Here is a 17,270-nt window from a genome sequence, read left to right on the forward strand (position 1 = left end):
GACAAAATACACCGACGTACCAAAGTTGCATTCAAGTAATAAACCCCGCAGAAATGGGTGCTAAAGCCACAACGTTCCTAAACGTTCCGAAATACTACATGCTCGAAATTAGCACATTTTATGTGACCGTACCAAATATATACAATGGCTTAAACATTTTAAATAATAAATAAGCATAACAACGGCATAATTTTCGAGCATATATCACCAAAACTCCTGTGTAAATGCAGCAAACACTGCCCCTTACATGCTGACCAGACCGGACACGTTGCGTGCGCGAGCGTCGCAAAATAAATTTAGAAATCCATGTTATTCAATTATTGCACCCACACTGCTCCAGCGTGCCAACGAGCGTCTGCGTTGCCAAGGGCTAAACTAAAAGTCATTCCTATTTCTGACGCAGATCGCGCTGAAAGTCCTGCCGCTCCCATCTGCTCGTTCGTTTATAGAAGCTGGTACCCACGTGCCATCTCCATATCGGTTATACCCATGTGGGTGATTGAAAGACAAAATGTTTTGCTGGTTGTCCTGGAAAAAGTGTAGATGCCAATCACCATATCAATTCAAATATGAAAAAGAGGGGAAGGGGGAGAGATGACTAGAAACGATTCGGTTGAATGTGTGAATTAATTGTCCAAGTAGAAGACCTTGTGCATTTCAGGTAAAATAACTCAATGTTTATATCCCAGGACAAATTAGCTAGCAACAGCAAGCTAGCTAAATAGGACAAATTATATAGCAAGTGCAAGCTAACTAGCTAAATTGCCATACATGTTTAATGCTTTTCGACTTGTCCCCAAATGAATGTAATTTGTTCGAAGTTTGTTTTGATATTTTAACCTGAGTGTCGTGATCACATTTGGTGTAGGGGGCAAAATAAATGTATGCACGATAGCGCACGAGGGTTGGGTTCCGTGTTGGCGTTTGAGAAAAAACGCCTCGTACTGGGCATGCGCAGCTGTAAGTCGGACAAGATGGCGACGAGCAATGGTGGTGGAATGGAGGTGGATGGGGCAGGTAATTTCCTTTAAAAGCACAATTGATTTATCGGATTATGATAAGGTTGTATACATATTGTGTAGGTTTCAACTATACTCCTTTGTCGATGGTGTTAGCGCATTTAGTTTGCCATTATTTCGCTTATACGTTCTCTAACGTTACTACAGCGAGGCTACCTAACGTTAGTTAATTTAGATAAGGTGACTGTCCAGTACTTGTGTGTATATTAACGTTACTGGTACATGCAATTTCATAAACAAGTGCAGTTAATGTTTGCTAATTAGCGAACTAATTCAACCGCCGTCACATATTGATTGGTCCGTCCGTATTACCTAACTAAACTAAACAATGTAAACCACTAACGTTAGTTTATCGATTGCTGGCTAGGTAACAGTTAACATGTTAAAACGTTTCCTATTTTGCAAGCTGTTAGTTAATTTCATGATGGCATCTTTTAAAATGTGGATTGGGATAACATTGTTGAAAAATCAAAGCTTTGAGGAATAGAATCAATGCCATTTTTGAATTGAACTAGTCATCACTGTAACGTTACTCTTCCTGTAAAGTTAGATTACTCAAATCCACCCAATTCACCTGCACACGGATATTGTAACAATCGTCAAAAAATATATATTATAAAAGACAAGAACACAAATGCTTTGTTTGCTCTGAGGCAGGTGGTCGTGTTAAGGCCATATTAGCTACGTTTGGCTTTAGAGATGACTAACAATAAAGGAAACCCACCCTCTCTCTCTGTCCCACAGCCAGCCCCAGTGTTATGGTCTCTGGGGTCACCGGCAGTGTCTCTGTTGCCTTGCATCCTCTGGTCATCCTGAACATCTCAGATCACTGGATTCGCATCCGCTCCCAGGAGGGGCGGCCCATGCAGGGTATGTGAGCTGATCAGTTTTCAAGAATACAGATAGTTGTATACAGTCTTACATTTGGCATGGAATAAGGGAATGAGAGAGATTTACATTTTTTTTCAGTAAATTGCTCTGTAAATGTCTAAACTTCTTTCAAAGTATTTCAACTTTAAGACATCAATTAAAATAGTTAAGACTCTACAAGAGAACCAATACCTCAACAGTGCGAAGGGAATCATACATGGGAGAGGTTACAGTTAATGACACAATTTCAATGGGCTTTGCTATAGCCTACATATGTATCAATTCCAACCATCTGCCTAATATTGCATTGCATCCTTTCCTTCTCACCAAGTGATTGGCGCGTTAATCGGGAAGCAGGAGGGTAGAAACATTGAGGTGATGAACTCCTTTGAGCTGCTTCATCAATTGGTAGATGACCGAGCACACATTGACAAGGAGTACTACTACACCAAGGAGGAGCAGTGTGAGTCTAATTTCACCAACCTACCATACAAAGAAAATGTCAATGTCACTCCCCATTGATTACTGATATTGGTGAAAGTGCTAGATAAAAAGTTGTGATTGATTGATGTGCCGTGTCATGGTTTCCCACCATCTCTGAAGTGGAAAAATGTCATAGTAGGCTTGTACCTGAAGCCCTTGGTGTTATAAATTGAACTGAACCTCTGTATAGGTGCTGGTCTAGGATGAGTTTTGCCTTTTAGGTCACAGTGAATACGATTACATTAGTGGGGGGACCTACTTGACTTCTTGACCTCTGCTTTCTTTCAGTCAAACAGGTTTTCAAAGACATGGAATTCCTACTGCATCTGACCTCTGCTTTCTTTCAGTCAAACAGGTCTTCAAGGACATGGAATTCATACTGCACCTGACCTCTTGACCTCTGCTTTCTTTCAGTCAAACAGGTCTTCAAGGACATGGAATTCCTGGGCTGGTATACCACAGGGGGTCCTTGTGACCAATCAGACATCCACATTCACAAGCAGGTAGGTGGAGCAAAAGAGAATACATTTATTTTCCATGTGGTTGGGCATTTTCCATGAGAGAGAAATTAGAGGCATGATAAAAGTAACTGTTACTGTAATTGGTCAGTGAATTGTTGTGATTTGAAAGATGTAAATGTCAGTCATTTGAGGTTATTTGGCCAACTGTGTGCTGTTTCCTTATTGGCTTTTCCTCTCTTTTCACTTCAGGTGTGTGAGATAATTGAGAGTCCTCTCTTCCTCAAGCTCAACCCGATGACCAAACACACAGATGTGAGTTTCTCATTTAGATTTTTTTAATAGAATGGACGATATACAGTTGAAGTCAGACGTTTACATACACATTAGCCAAATACATTTAAACTCAGTTTTTTTTCACAATTTCTGACATTCAACCCTAGTAAAAATTCCCTGTCTTAGGTCAGTTAGGATCACCACTTTATTTTAAGAATGTGAAATGTCAGAATAATAGCAGAGAATCATTTATTTCAGCTTTTATTTCTTTCATCACATTCCCAGTGGGTCAGAAGTTTACATACACTCAATTAGTATTTGGTAGCATTGTCTTTAAATTGTTTTAACTTGGCTCAAATGTTTCGGGTAGCCTTCCACAAGCTTCCCACAATAAGTTGGGTGAATTTTGGCCCATTCCTCCTGACAGAGCTAGTGTAACGGAGTCAGGTTTGTAGGCCTCCTTGCTCGTACACGCTTTTTCAGTTCTGCCCACAAATTTTCTATAGGATTGAGGTCAGGGCTTTGTGATGGCCACTCCAATACCTTGACTTTGTTGTCCTTAAGCCATTTTGCCACAACTTTGGAAGTATACTTGGGGTCATTGTGCATTTGGAAGACCCGTTTGCGACCAAGCTTTAACTTCTTGACGGTCTTGTGATGTTGCTTCAATATATCAACATCATTTTCTATTCTCATGGTGTCATCTATTTTATGAAGTGCACCAGTCCCTCCTGCAGCAAAGCACCCCCACCACATAATGCTGCCACCCCCGTGCTTCACGGTTGGGATGGTGTTCTTCAGCTTGCAAGCCTCCCCCTTTTCCTCCAAACATAATGATGGTCATTATGGCCAAACAGTTCTATTTTTGTTTTATCAGACCAGAGGACATTTCTCTAAAAAGTAATATCTTCGTCCCCATGTGCAGTTGCAAACCGTAGTCTGGCTTTTTTATGGCGGTTTTAGAGTAGTGGCTTCTTCCTTGTTGAGCGGCCTTTCAGGTTTTTGTCAATATAGGACTCGTTTTACTGTGGATATAGATTCTTTTGACCTGTTTCCTCCAGCATCTTCACAGGGTCCTTTGCTGTTGTTCTGGGATTGATTTGCACTTTTCGCACCAAAGTACGTTCATCTCTAGGAGACAGAACGCGTCTCCTTCCTGAGCGGTATGACTGGTCCCATGGTGTTTATACTTGCGTACTATTGTTTGTACAGATGAACGTGGTACCTTCAGGCATTTGGAAACACTACACTTCTTTTTCTGAGGTCTTGGCTGATTTCTTTTGATTTTCCTTTGATGTCAAGCAAAGAGGCACTGAGTTTGAAGGTAGGCCTTGAAAAACATCCACACGTACACCTCCAATTGACTCAAATGAGGTCAATTAGCCTGTCAGAAGCTTCTAAAGCCATGACATCATTTTCGGGAATGTTCCAAGCTGTTTAAATGCACAGTCAACTTAGTGTATGTAAACTTCTGACCCACTGGAATTGTGATACAGTGAAATAATTGTTGAAAAAATTACTTGTGTCATGCACAAAGTAGATGTCCTAACCGACTTGCCAAAACTATAGTTTGTTAACAAGAAATGTGTGGAGTGGTTGAAAAACAAGTTTTAATGACTCCAACCTAAGTGCATGTAAACTTCTGACTTCAACTGTACAGTACCAGTCAAAAGTTTGGACATACCTACTCATTCCAGGGTTTTTCTATCTTTACTATTTTCTACATTTTAGAATAATAGTGAAGACTATCAATTAACACATATGGAATCATGTAGTAACCAAAAAAGTGTTAAACAAATCTAAATACATTTGAGATTCTTCAAAGTAGCCAGCCTTTGCCTTGATGACAGTTTTGCACACTCGTGGCATTCTCTCAATCAGCTTAATCTGGGAATCACCTGGAATGCATTTCAATTAACAGGTGTGACTTGTTAAGTTAATTTGTGGGTTTTCTATCCTTAATGCGTTTGAGCCAATCAGTTGTGTTGTGACGAGGTAGGGGTGGTATACAGAAGAAAGACCAAGTTCATATTATGGCAAGAACCACTCAAATAAGCAAAGAGAAACGACCGCCAATCATTACTTTTAGACATGAAGGTCAGTTAAACCCGGAAAATGTGAAGATCCTTGAACGTTTCTTCAAGTGCAGTCGCAATAACCATCAAGCACTATGATGAAACTGGCTCTCATGAGGACCTCCACAGGAAAGGAAGACCCAGAGTTACATCTGCTGCAGAGGATAAGTTCATTAGTTACCAGACACAGAAATTGCATCCCAAATAAATGCTTCAGAGTTCAAGTAACAGACACATCTCAACAACAACTGTTCAGAGGAGACTGAATCAGGCATTCATGGTTGAATTGCTGCAATGAAACCGCTACTAAAGGACACCAATAAGACGAAGAGACTTGCTTGGGCCAAGAAACACGAACAATGGATATTAGACTAGTGGAAATCTGTCCTTTGGTCTGATGAGTCCAAATTTGAGATTTTTGGTTCCAACCGCCGTATCATTGTGAGACGCAGAGTAAGTGAATGGATGATCTCCCCATGTGTGGTTCCAAGCATGGAGGTGTGATGGTGTGGGGTTGCTTTGCTGGTGAAACTGTCTGATTTATTTAGAATTCAAGGCACACTTAACCAGCATGGCTGCCACAGCATTCTGCAGCTATATGCCATGCCATCTGGTATGTGCTTAGTGGGACAATAATTTGTTTTTCAACAGAACAATGACCCAGCACAAGGGCTATTTGACCAAGAAGGAGAGTGATGGAGTGCTGCATTAGATTACCTGTCCTCCACAATTACCCGACCTCAACCAAATTGAGATGGTTTGGGATGATTTGGAAGGCAGAGTGAAGGAAAAGCAGCCAACAAGTGCTCAGCATATGTGGGAACTCCTTCAAGACTGTTAATTATTCCAGGTAAAGCAGGTTGAGAGAATGCTAAGAGTGTGCAAAGCTGTCAAGGCAAAGGGTGGCTACTTTGAAGAATCAAAAATATATTTGGAATTGTTTAACACATTTTTGGTTACTAAATGATTCCATATATGTTATTTCATAGTTTTGTTTTCTTCACTATTATTCTACAATGTAGCAAATAGTAAAAATCAAGAAATAACCCTTGAATGAGTAGGTGTGTATAAACTTTTGACTGGTACTGTATATGTTAGTGTCAAATATTATTCTTAAATTAAATTTTTAGTTACTTTTATGTCGTTCAGTTATATTGCTATGATGCGGTAGAGATAGCTTTTCTACTTGTGGTAATTGAAGCTCATGTCCCATCTCCCCCAGCTCCCTGTCAGTGTGTATGAGTCTGTCATCGACATCATCAGTGGAGAGGTAACTCAAGCTCTCCTACCACACACACACACACCAGGGTTTCCGTTAGGAAAATGTGGCGCTGGACAACGTAACCGGGAAGATTTTAATTTACCGCCCATTTGAGAAATTTCCCGGACCCATTGGGTGCGTAACCCATTAGGGCGTCCGACCATGGTGCTCAGAATGACAGAATTCACATTTAGATTATGGTAATTAATCTTAACAAAATATGCAACTCCTGTAATGAAGCAGCCAATAAAAAGTCATTTTCAAACATTTGCCAAAATGCAATTTGCGGTTAAAAAAAACGCCATTCTAAACACCTCACCTGATGTCAGCGGTATATAACAGATTAACATCTCCGTTGGAAACTTAGAAAGATGGTGAATCTAATGATGCAAAAACTAGAATGGGTTGCTAATATGACTAGGATTGTGCCTTTTGCTTCTGGACAAGGAAAGAAAGTTGATATGAAAACCAATAGAACAGGAGAGAAATGGCATGTGAGGAAGTATTTTATAGACTGCAGCCATGGCAAAAGGTCTAGCTGATTTGAGTGGCGGCTGTCAGTGAAAAGTATCTAAAATATGTGTGAAGATAATTAGTCTTAATTTTAAATGGTGAGACAAGGGGAAGGGGGGTGTGGTGAAGATGGCCTATAACTGTGTCTCTCCAGAAGGCCTGCGCTCTGCTTTCCAGAATGCACTCAGCTATCTCCTGCCAATTATTGTGCATTCGTTGTTCCATTGTGTGAATTGTTTGCTCTTTGATTTGTTTATTTTGATACATTCCCCATTACATATGTCACCAGTAGTAAATGTACCGTTAATCCCTGTCATTTGGTTACATTAATTCCTGTTAATGCATTTTGTTACTACAGTCATTTATGTTCTCATTCTCAGAGTGGAAACATTGTTTCCAGAGTTCACAACCTGCTAAACTTGTGAGAAATAAGTTATGGTTTATTTCATAACCCTCATTTAGGAGTTTTGTACATTTTGTCAATGTCTTTTATTTGAAGTGCTCCATGTAAGCAATGAACATGGGTCTGGTTTCTGTCTTGTTGAGGGATGCTTTGAAGTAGCCTACCTGGCTCAAATGTAGGAATGTGCCCATTTTGATTTCTGATTGTCTTAACTCACCACAGCTACTACTAATAAGCTGAGCTTCTCAGTCATTTCTTTTCATCACCTCACACAGTAAGTCCATTGCGCAAGAACAGCTGTCTGACCTGAGCTCACTAGTGTGCAGGAAACTTTGAGGGTCCTGAATAGGCTAGTTAATACAATGTTGCAAGTTCGCTAGAGACCGCTTCAGTTCCATACAGTTGATTGATTTGATACAATGTTGCACTTCACTAGCGATAGCTCAAGTCGGGACAGATGGAAAGGGGGGCAGGCCGGTTTAGTAGAGAGATCAATGTGATTGAATGAACCCGAATTGTTTAATGTATTTTGAATTAGTTGGAAGTTATTAGCCATCTGAGTTCCATGCGCTCATTTAACCACCAATGATCACGGTGTATCAATGTGTCCATATGGCAGAGGCTGTTGCTCTCCCATAAGTGGGTGATGCGCTGATAGTCTGCCTACTGTTTTTTTCCCCTCCTGGTCAATTTGGCCAGCAACCATTTTATTTATAGGCTTAGTTTATCTTTTTTTCTTTATTTTTTAAGGCAATTACTGGCTAGTGGAAAAACACCAGTGTGATTAGTACTAGTGGCTGATTTGTAAGCTTGTCTGTCCTTCTGACTTGACCAATCCCAGGCGACCATGTTGTTTGCTGAGCTGGGGTACACTCTGGCCACAGAAGAGGCGGAGCGAATCGGAGTGGATCACGTGGCTCGCATGACAGCCACAGGCACAGGGGAGAATTCAACAGGTAACTAGTTAAGCTGGCCTATTTACCCCCCACTGTCTGACAGGCATTTTTTAAACACCTTCACGCCATTATGTGTGTCTCTTCTGTTCAGTGGCCGAACATCTGATAGCACAACACAGTGCAATTAAGATGCTCCACAGCAGGGTGAAAGTCATCTTGGAATATGTCAAAGCAGTGGAAGCAGGTGAGAGAACTGCTTACTCTGTCGCGTGATGAGGGATGAAAGACCAAAATAATGCATGTTCAAGTGAGTCTGGAAAGAAGATGCTGATACTAACATCGATATCATTTCCAGCCCTTGCTTTAAAAAAACAAACATGGTCCCTTCTCCTTGGTATATCCCAACTGTATCTTATCTCACCTGTTGTGTTGTGTGTATATTTTTCCCTCATGCTCTCTTAACTCTCCCCTTCTGATTTGGTACGAACCAGGAGAGGTGCCATTTAACCACGAGATCCTCAGAGAAGCCAATGCCCTGTGCCATAGACTGCCTGTTCTCAGCACCATCAAATTCAAGACTGACTTCTATGATGTAAGTCATCCCCACCTAGGCACTTGGCAAAACTCAGCTCTTGGTGTGAACATGTGCGCACCATTGTTTTTAGATTATAGTCTTGGTGATGTCATAATCAGGATAATTAACGTACGTTGTTTTGAATTAATAAAACCTTAACAAAATTCCTTCTTTAAATCACTCAAGGGTAATGATTTTGAGAATGCTTAGACAGGATGGATTGGCACAGTACTGTAAAAGCATATTAATCTCCTTCTCACTTTTTTCAGCAATGCAATGACGTGGGCCTCATGGCTTACCTAGGTACCATCACTAAGACCTGCAACAGCATGAACCAGTTCATCAACAAGTTCAACGTCTTGTACGATAGACAGGGCATCGGCCGGAGGATGAGAGGACTGTTCTTTTGAGTGACACAGAGAGGGAGAGGTCACAAGCACTGCTTTTCCATTTGTTTGTCTGTATTTTATGTTAAGTAACACTTGTGACACACACTCAGATACCAGTGAATGTTGTTCTCATCAAACCAGTTTGTTTTCAAAGGTAGCAAATGCTAGAAGTGTCTCAAAGGCCTCCTGTCTATACCAGAAAATCACACACACAAACAGGAAGAAGGAAACCGTGTACAAAATCACTCACATTTTCACTCGCGCTTTAACATTTGTGAGTATGCACATGAATGAATTCATGTATGTGAACAGAAAATACAATTTCCCTTTTTCTTTGTTTTGTTGTTCCATGTTTCTGTAAGTAATAAATAATCTGCTGATTTTTCTTGGGATTTTGATTTATGTTTGTCTAATAAAAAGTCAAATAAGGCCATTTATCAATTGAACAGATTCATATAGAATTAAGCAGTTAGGCCCGAGGATGTGTGGTATATTGCCAATTAATGGCAGTTGTGCACAATGCGGAGTTGTCTGGATACAGCCAGGAGTGTGGTATATTGGCCATATACCGCAAACCCCTGAGATGCCTAATTGCTATTCTAAAACTGGTTAACAATGTAAATAGTAATGTTTTGTCATACCCATGGTATACTGTCTGATGTACCATGGCTCTCAGCCAATCAGCATTCAGGGCTCAAACCACCTGGTATATAATAACACAGTAGTGCTTCAGTCCATCTCTAGTGAACAGACACTCGTAACATAACTGGTATTTGACACTTTTACTCAAGAGCCTTGTTTATACTTGGTGCTAACATGCATCCTTTGTCCTGATCTAATTCACATGATTGTGCCCACATTGTAGCCATTGCATTAGTAAAATGTGTCTGCATTGTGACCAGATATCCTGGCCCTACATTTTTTTTAAACATTTTTTTTTACCTTTATTTAACCAGGCAAGTCAGTTAAGAACAAATTCTTTTTTTCAATGACTGCCTAGGAACAGTGGGTTAACTGCCTGTTCAGGGGCAGAACGACAGATTTGTACCTTGTCAGCTCGGGGGTTTGAACTTGCAACCTTCCAGTTACTAGTCCAACGCTCTAACCACTAGGCTACCCTACATGACCAAAAGTATGTGGACACCTGCTCATTGAACATCTCATTCCAGTATCATGGGAATTAATATGGAGTTGGTCCCCCATTTGCTGCTATAACAGCCTCCACTCTCCTGGGAGGGCTTTCCACTAGATGTTGGAACATTGCTTAGGGGATTTGCTTCCATTCAGCCACAAGTGCATTAGTGATGTCGAGCACTGATGTTAAGTAATTAGGCCTGGCCCGCAGTCAGCGTTCCAATTGTGTATGATAGAGTTGAGGTCAGGGTTCTGTGCAGGGCAGTAAAGTTCTTCCACACTGATCTCAACAAACCATTTCTGTATGGACCTTGCTTTGCGCACGGGGGCATTTTCATGCTGAAACAGGAAACCGTATGCATTAAGGTTTCCCGTCACTGGAACTAAGGGGCCTAGCCCGAACCATGAAAAACAGCCCCGGACTATTATTCCTCCCCCACCAAACTTTACAGTTGGGACTATGCATTGGTGCAGGTAGCGTTCTCCTTGCATCTGCCAAACCTAGATTAATTTGTTGGACTGCCTGATGGTGAAGCATAATTCATCACTCTAGAGAACGCATTTCCACTGCTCCGGAGTCCAATGGTGGCGAGCTTTACACCACTCCAGCCGACACTTGGCATTGCGCATGGTGATCTTAGGCTTGTGTGCTGCTGCTCGGTCATGGAAACTCATTTCACAAAGCTCCCGATGAACAGTTGTGTTGAAGTTGCTTCCAGAGGCAGTTTGGAACTCAGTAGTGAGTGTTGCAACCAGAGGACAAATTATTTTTACACACTTCAGCACTTGGCGGTCCTGTTCTGTGTTTGTGTGGTCTACCATTTCACGGCTGAGCCGTTGCTCCTAGACTTTCCACTTCACATTACCAGTCATAACAGTTGACCGGGGCAGCTCTAGCAGGGCAGAAATTTGACGAACTGACTTGTTGGATAGGTGGCACCCTATGATGATACCGCCACGTTGAAAGTCATCGAGCTCTTCAGTAAGGCCATTCTACTGCCAATGTTTGTCTATGGAGATTGCGTGGCGGTGTGCTCAATTTTATACACCTGCCAGCAACGGGTGTGGCTGAAATAGCCGAATCCACAAATTTGAAGGGGTGTCCTATACTTTTGTATATGTAGTTTACTCTTTCAAAATAATGTATTTATTTTAAGACACATTGATGCCATAAGTCAGTTGCGTTTAGAGGGTAGGATAAGGATGATAACTATTTTTTATTTCACCTTTATTTAACCAGGTAGGCTAGTTGAGAACAAGTTCTCATTTACAACTGTGACCTGGCCAAGATAAAGCATAGCAGTGTGAACAGACAACACAGAGTTACACATGGAGTAAACAATAAGCAAGTCAATAACACAGTAGAAAAAAAGTAAGTAATTTCACTGTCCAGATCCGTCTAAACTTTTAAGATATCCAGACATAATGGGTCCCCCTGACTACCTCCGGAGATGGTAAGGAAGATCAGATCATAATGCGTATTTAAATCTACAGTAATCCCGTTTAAAAATGCGGGCACAATCAGGATGTGGATAAGATCAGGGAAAAAGACGTATGTTAGAACCAGGTATAAACAGGACTAAGAATTTAGTAATACATGCATACATTTTCGTGTTGGTGAACCCAGCTGGAATCAAACCCACGTTCTTGGCTTAAATGTAGCCTGTACTCAAGTAGATACACAAACACAACACAATACAGAGACCCACAGGTTAAAACAAGTGTATAAAGTCAGGTCTGTGGAGTCAGCATGGTTTTTAGGATTATTGGCCTGAGGTGACAATGTGTTTACAGTTACTTAAAAAAAAAAATGTAGTCTGTTCCTGCTGTGCATGGCCTTGGGGGGGGGGGGTACTGTGTGAGGTGCATTAGACAGGAAAGGGGTGGAGGAAACAGAGTTAGGACAGTTTCGGGTCAGCATTTATTTGGATATTAAAAGGCAGCAGATGTCAACATAATGACCGCCAGCCTGTACTTTTTCTTTAGTAGCCCGAGTTTACCAGCCATGTGGCAAAGACAGGAGTCAGCTTTCCTCCTCTATTGGATTTGATCCTCCTCTCTTTCAAGCTCTCACTGTTGCCACGTATCTTCATTTTTGCCTTTTAATTACACAAAACCTACAGTAACTAGCAGAACAAGCAATACTGGCATGTGGTATACATGCAAACGGAGTTCAGTAGAGAGACAAGCCAGAGACAGTTTTTTAAAAGTTTATTTTTCATAATGAGTCAATTTTTACTTAATTTTTTTTGCTATGAAAATTGTGTAATTGAATAATGATTTTGGATGCTGAATAGACAATGGCGCATTGGACAGTAATAAATCAGTCTTATCATCGTAATATTTCCAATCATTGTAATATAGCATCACTCTCCTGCAGGTCATTGCTGTACAATTAGGTTTGCTCTCCTGCCCATAACATTGATAAGACGGTTACATGCTTTATAGCTCAAATACCTATAATTATGGTCTCTGCTGCTTCGTCCTTCTAAATCTACATCTTCAGGGGAAAACAACTCTTCTTTCATTATTGCCAAAACTCTTGAGGCGTAAGTAAAGCTGCCTTTAGAGCTTTGATGAGCTAGTCACTACCACTATCATCAGGGGAATCATAAGGTGGTGAGGGGTACTGGAAGCGGACTGGATCATAGAGTTCATGCCCATAGTTATAGTTATAGGGGTAGCCATAGTAGGGATAGGGATGGGCCACTTTCTTGTTGCTGGCTGCAGGGGGTGGCGAGGCTTCAACTGGTTCCTCCTCAACGGGAGGAGGGGGTGGGCCAGCTTTGCCATGGAATGGTCTGGGTGGGTGGTCTATCAGGCAGTCTGGGTCCCAGTAGGGATTGCAGTCATACTCCATGCCCTTGTAGGTGTGGATGGGGGCCGGAGGGGGAGATGACTTTTTTGGGGCGGTTGGTGGTAGTTGTGGGGCAGATTTTTAAGCATTGGGGGTGGTGGTGGAGGAGGGAGCTTGTGGAGGTTGCAGGAGGGGTGGTAGCGGGGGTCGCACAGTACCGGCAATGCCCCGGTGGGGAGGTAGACAATATGGGGCTTGCAGAGGGGGTCCTTGGCATTGCACAGGTACATGACGTCAGCCTGGGAGATGGCAGGAGCAGGAGGGGGTTGAGATGTGCTTTTTATTGGGGCAGGAGGGGGAGGGGGTAGGGCTTTGCATTTTTTGTCCATGGCCGGGTCACACTTCTTGATGGTGGGTACTCCCAGTTTGTTCTGGAAGTGTGAGGCGTTGGGGCCGTATACATGCTCCAGCTGCCTCATCTGCTGGTACAGCAGCCTGATCCGGTCAATCTCATACAGCTGAGAGGTACAAGACAGATTAAAAAAAATATGTATCTTGTCTTTATTTCAATCATACAGAGATGGAATAATTTGAGAAAACAAATGCCTCATTTATTCTTAGTGGTGGTTAGTGCTTCATTAGTTAGTTGCCAGTGCCTCATTAGTTAGTAGTTAGTGCTTCATTAGTTAATGCATTGTGTGAGTGTTATTGATTGTTTTTCGTTCCTCTCTCACCCCCTCTGTGTGTCCAATGCTATTGTAGTAGCGGTAGTAAGCCTGGAAGTCGGGGTTGCCTCTGTACCACCTGGGTTCCACATTGCGCTTTGGTCGTGAGTGAGTCAGGAAGCCATGAGCCTTGTCCGAATCAATACTCACATCACTAACAGGGCTCATTTCTGTGGGGACAGGTGGATCAGTGGAGAGGGAGAGCAAAGCCACAGAGGGAGAAAGACATGAGGCCAACTACCATTTATAACTACCAGATAGATATGTTGCTTTCAGTATCAAACAAAAGTAAAGCATTGGTACTACACATAATTTGATCAAGAAGCTCGAAAGCAAAAACTTTAAATGTCATCCCCCCCTAAACATTCAGTTACCTTCCTGCTTGATAGTATTCAGAAGAGACTTTGCTTCCAGCCAAACTGCAGAGGATACACATGCCACAGACTCTACCAGTTACCATCCAATTCCACATTGAATATTTTCTATTTACTTAGGACAATAATTTCAATAACTTTAATTTTACCAAACTCCTGTAGCCTAAAATAACGTTATCCCACCTGGTAGCAACGTTAGACAGCATATTGCCCCCACCAGCCACAATGGAGAAATCATCTTGACCACCTGCAAACCAGCCACTGCATTTTATCACTTACATTGTACATGCCTCAATTGTTTTGTTTTTCAGTGAGCATTGACATACATGATTTAATTAAATGTACATACTGAGATGCATGTATTTACATGTGACCTGTAACAGTTTCAAACTAAAAATCTAAATATCACATTGTTTTAATTCCCGAGTGGGAAAGTAACATTATGACATTTTATATATTTAGTTAAACTTGGGAACTGTTCAAGATCTGATCTTCACATATAAACACTTTCCTCTATGTTTGTTCTAAGAATAGCCAATCCCCAAATGTAATTAAACCATGCATGCCAAATACTAGATGACAACGCAAATAAATACATTCAAACAGCAGTGAACGATCAGCATATATTTGGTTATCCTCGGTATTTAACAGCATGGAAATATATAAAAGGAGAGATGAGATACAATTTCTGTGTAAAATGCCTCTTCCTGCAGTTAAGAAAATATACTGATTATTGTGAATAATATTACTTAAATTATCAGATCATATGTGCTAAAGAAGAAACTCCGTACTGACCTGTGCATGGGCTGCTGTCTTTCCTGTACCGGTGAGGGTAGGTGTGATAAATACAGGTCTCCATGTCAATCAGTCTGACGTGTGAGTGCCTGTCCAATAGAATCACAAAACCATTGAAACAATAATATTGTCTCCTCCTTCCTTTAAAACGCTATTTTAATACAGAGCCTCTGGCGCCAATTAAGAATAAAAACTCCTGGACGTGAGCAGCAAAGTCATAAAAGGTCCTGACTTCAAATGGAAACTCGCAGTAAGTCTGGGAGGAAACATTACCTGCTGAGTAGAAATAGCAGGGTATCCCTGGGGAAAATATTGCCATGGTAGGAAAAAACCTTACAGCCTTTTCATCAGAGCAAAACTAGAATTTCCAAAAGTGGACCCAAGCAATCTAGGCCTACAATAGCATGAAGCCAAGAATGTGTAGAAAATAACACTAATATATAACAGCATGTGGTATGCAACTGAACATTATATACAAGCCTGTGTGCAGTGTGTTGAAATCAGAGGAACTGTCCCCGACCAAGCCGTTAATAAAAAAGGGAAAATGAAACGAGGGACACAATAAATGTCCACAAAACTTTCAATTTTTTGTTGATAGATTTCATTTTTCCATCTAAAGTTCACACCAATGGGGGCAATATTTAACATGCCCCTTCGTCTCCAAATGCCCTTTTGGGTGGTGGTATAATTTCCCCCAAAATGCTATATTTTTGTAGTTGTTCTGAACCCACTGCACGCAAGTCGTCCTTAAATTCTCATCTATACTTCAGTACCAAAAAGTTGGTTGTTGACCCGACCAGTCATCAATTGGCGCGAAAAATGGACGCTCATATCCAGATTTGTGACCAGAAATAACTTGTTAAAGTTCCTCCAGTTTTGCCTAGTAAAAACAAAGTAGGTCTACGTTTATCACCCATATACAATGCAGTTTAGCAATCTACTACGGACGCATCTTTGCCAGAACAATAGGTTACCTGGCGATTGAGAATTGTCCTATTCCAGATAGGCCTAGTTTGGGTGTCTACTGGCGATATGTCTAAAGATAAGCAGCTTTAACATCGTACTGCCTTCAATAGTATGGGATGAAGATATAACATTCTGGCTAATTTATTACGATATTTCCCTTCAAAGTGATGGTGCGGTACAGACAAAACTTGCTTTCCATCCGATCCTGCAACCGCCACACACTTAGGCCATATGATTTTGCTTGCTCTGGACTCCAGATGAGTGACATATCCCTAGTTGAAATTGGCTGCTAACATTAATTACTTTCAGCTCCAAATGCAGGTGTAAAACGCAGTTTATTTCTGTAGCCTATTCTTGCGTTTTGAAAATGCATCCCCGTTTATGGCTGTAATGACAAGCTAAAAAATAATTGCGTGTCCTTTGTTTGAACACGTCTCCCAAACATGTGCACGACCCTGCAGCCGAATGTTGTATTTGAGGAAATAAGCACCTTTCTGCGACAGGTGTATAATTTCGATGAGATGGATTTGAACGAACACCTGGCTGGGCGGAGAATTTACGTTGAGACGACGCTGTCCTATTGTGGTCAAATCAAACAGTGGACCATACATAAATTACACTCGGGTTATGGATAAGTCTCGCCTGGGCTATCAACTCAGGTTTACGGAATAGTTTTACATTTCCCTGCATTGCGGATTTTAATAGGCCTATATTGCAGAAGTTTGACAAAAACATGCATGATTGTATTCAATGTAGTTACAGGCGAGACAACCATGGACAGGCGCTACCGAACGCATAAAATACTGTCTACACAGCAAGACTGATCCTAAAACAAACCAGGTGTCAGGGGCCTTTACAGCTCTTCTTTCCACATGAACAGAAACAAAATTATTTTAGTCAGAGGGACAGTGACCTACATACAGTAAGTAGCCTGCTGTATCAAATAACCCTGTGGCACAAGTCATGATGTATTAGGAAATGAAGCTTTCAATAGATTTTCAAAACTATAGGAATAGTTAAGAAATTGAGTAACAAGCCACAAAATCAAGTTAAGCCATGAATTTATGAACACTGACATTCATAATGTACAAGTATTTAAGAGCACATTGAAAGTATTGTCCATTCATTCCCCTATAGCCAAAGTATATTAAAGTTGTAACACAGAAGCTCAAAATGTCAGCTCCAGGCATTGATTTAACTAGAGCTAAAGGCCTACTCCAATGACCATTGTATATGTAATACAAACGAGGTTGAGTCAAAAA

The 17,270-nt window shown here is 41.2% G+C and overlaps 1 protein-coding gene and 1 pseudogene across 1 annotated transcript; one reads left to right on the forward strand and one right to left on the reverse strand.

The window, feature by feature from the left end:
• Nucleotides 1-602: 602 nt before the first annotated feature.
• cops6 (COP9 signalosome subunit 6) lies at nt 603-9,609 on the forward strand. The gene is made up of 11 exons (XM_029662471.2): nt 603-661; nt 869-1,017; nt 1,764-1,889; nt 2,221-2,352; nt 2,787-2,875; nt 3,083-3,145; nt 6,404-6,451; nt 8,200-8,314; nt 8,406-8,498; nt 8,746-8,846; nt 9,098-9,609. Exons 1-11 carry the CDS (start codon nt 618-620, stop codon nt 9,236-9,238), a joined length of 1,101 nt encoding a protein of 366 aa, XP_029518331.1. The 5' UTR covers nt 603-617; the 3' UTR covers nt 9,239-9,609.
• A 2,936-nt stretch (nt 9,610-12,545) lies between these two features.
• Nucleotides 12,546-17,194, reverse strand: LOC115130899 (uncharacterized; annotated as a pseudogene).
• Nucleotides 17,195-17,270: the final 76 nt, after the last annotated feature.

The sequence above is a fragment of the Oncorhynchus nerka genome, linkage group LG6 (genome assembly GCF_034236695.1).
Source record: "Oncorhynchus nerka isolate Pitt River linkage group LG6, Oner_Uvic_2.0, whole genome shotgun sequence".
Taxonomy (NCBI): Eukaryota; Metazoa; Chordata; class Actinopteri; order Salmoniformes; family Salmonidae; genus Oncorhynchus; species Oncorhynchus nerka.

What these genes read in the sequence shown, in the direction of transcription:
- cops6 (XM_029662471.2), top strand. Translation starts at nt 618, where the DNA reads ATGTGTGAATTAATTGTCCAAGTAGAAGACCTTGTGCATTTCAG. An exon ending in GAAGACCTTGTGCATTTCAG is followed by an intron (nt 662 to 868) that starts GTAAAATAACTC and finishes CATTTGGTGTAG; the next exon opens with GGGGCAAAATAAATGTATGC. An exon ending in CGATGACCAAACACACAGAT is followed by an intron (nt 3,146 to 6,403) that starts GTGAGTTTCTCA and finishes CATCTCCCCCAG; the next exon opens with CTCCCTGTCAGTGTGTATGA.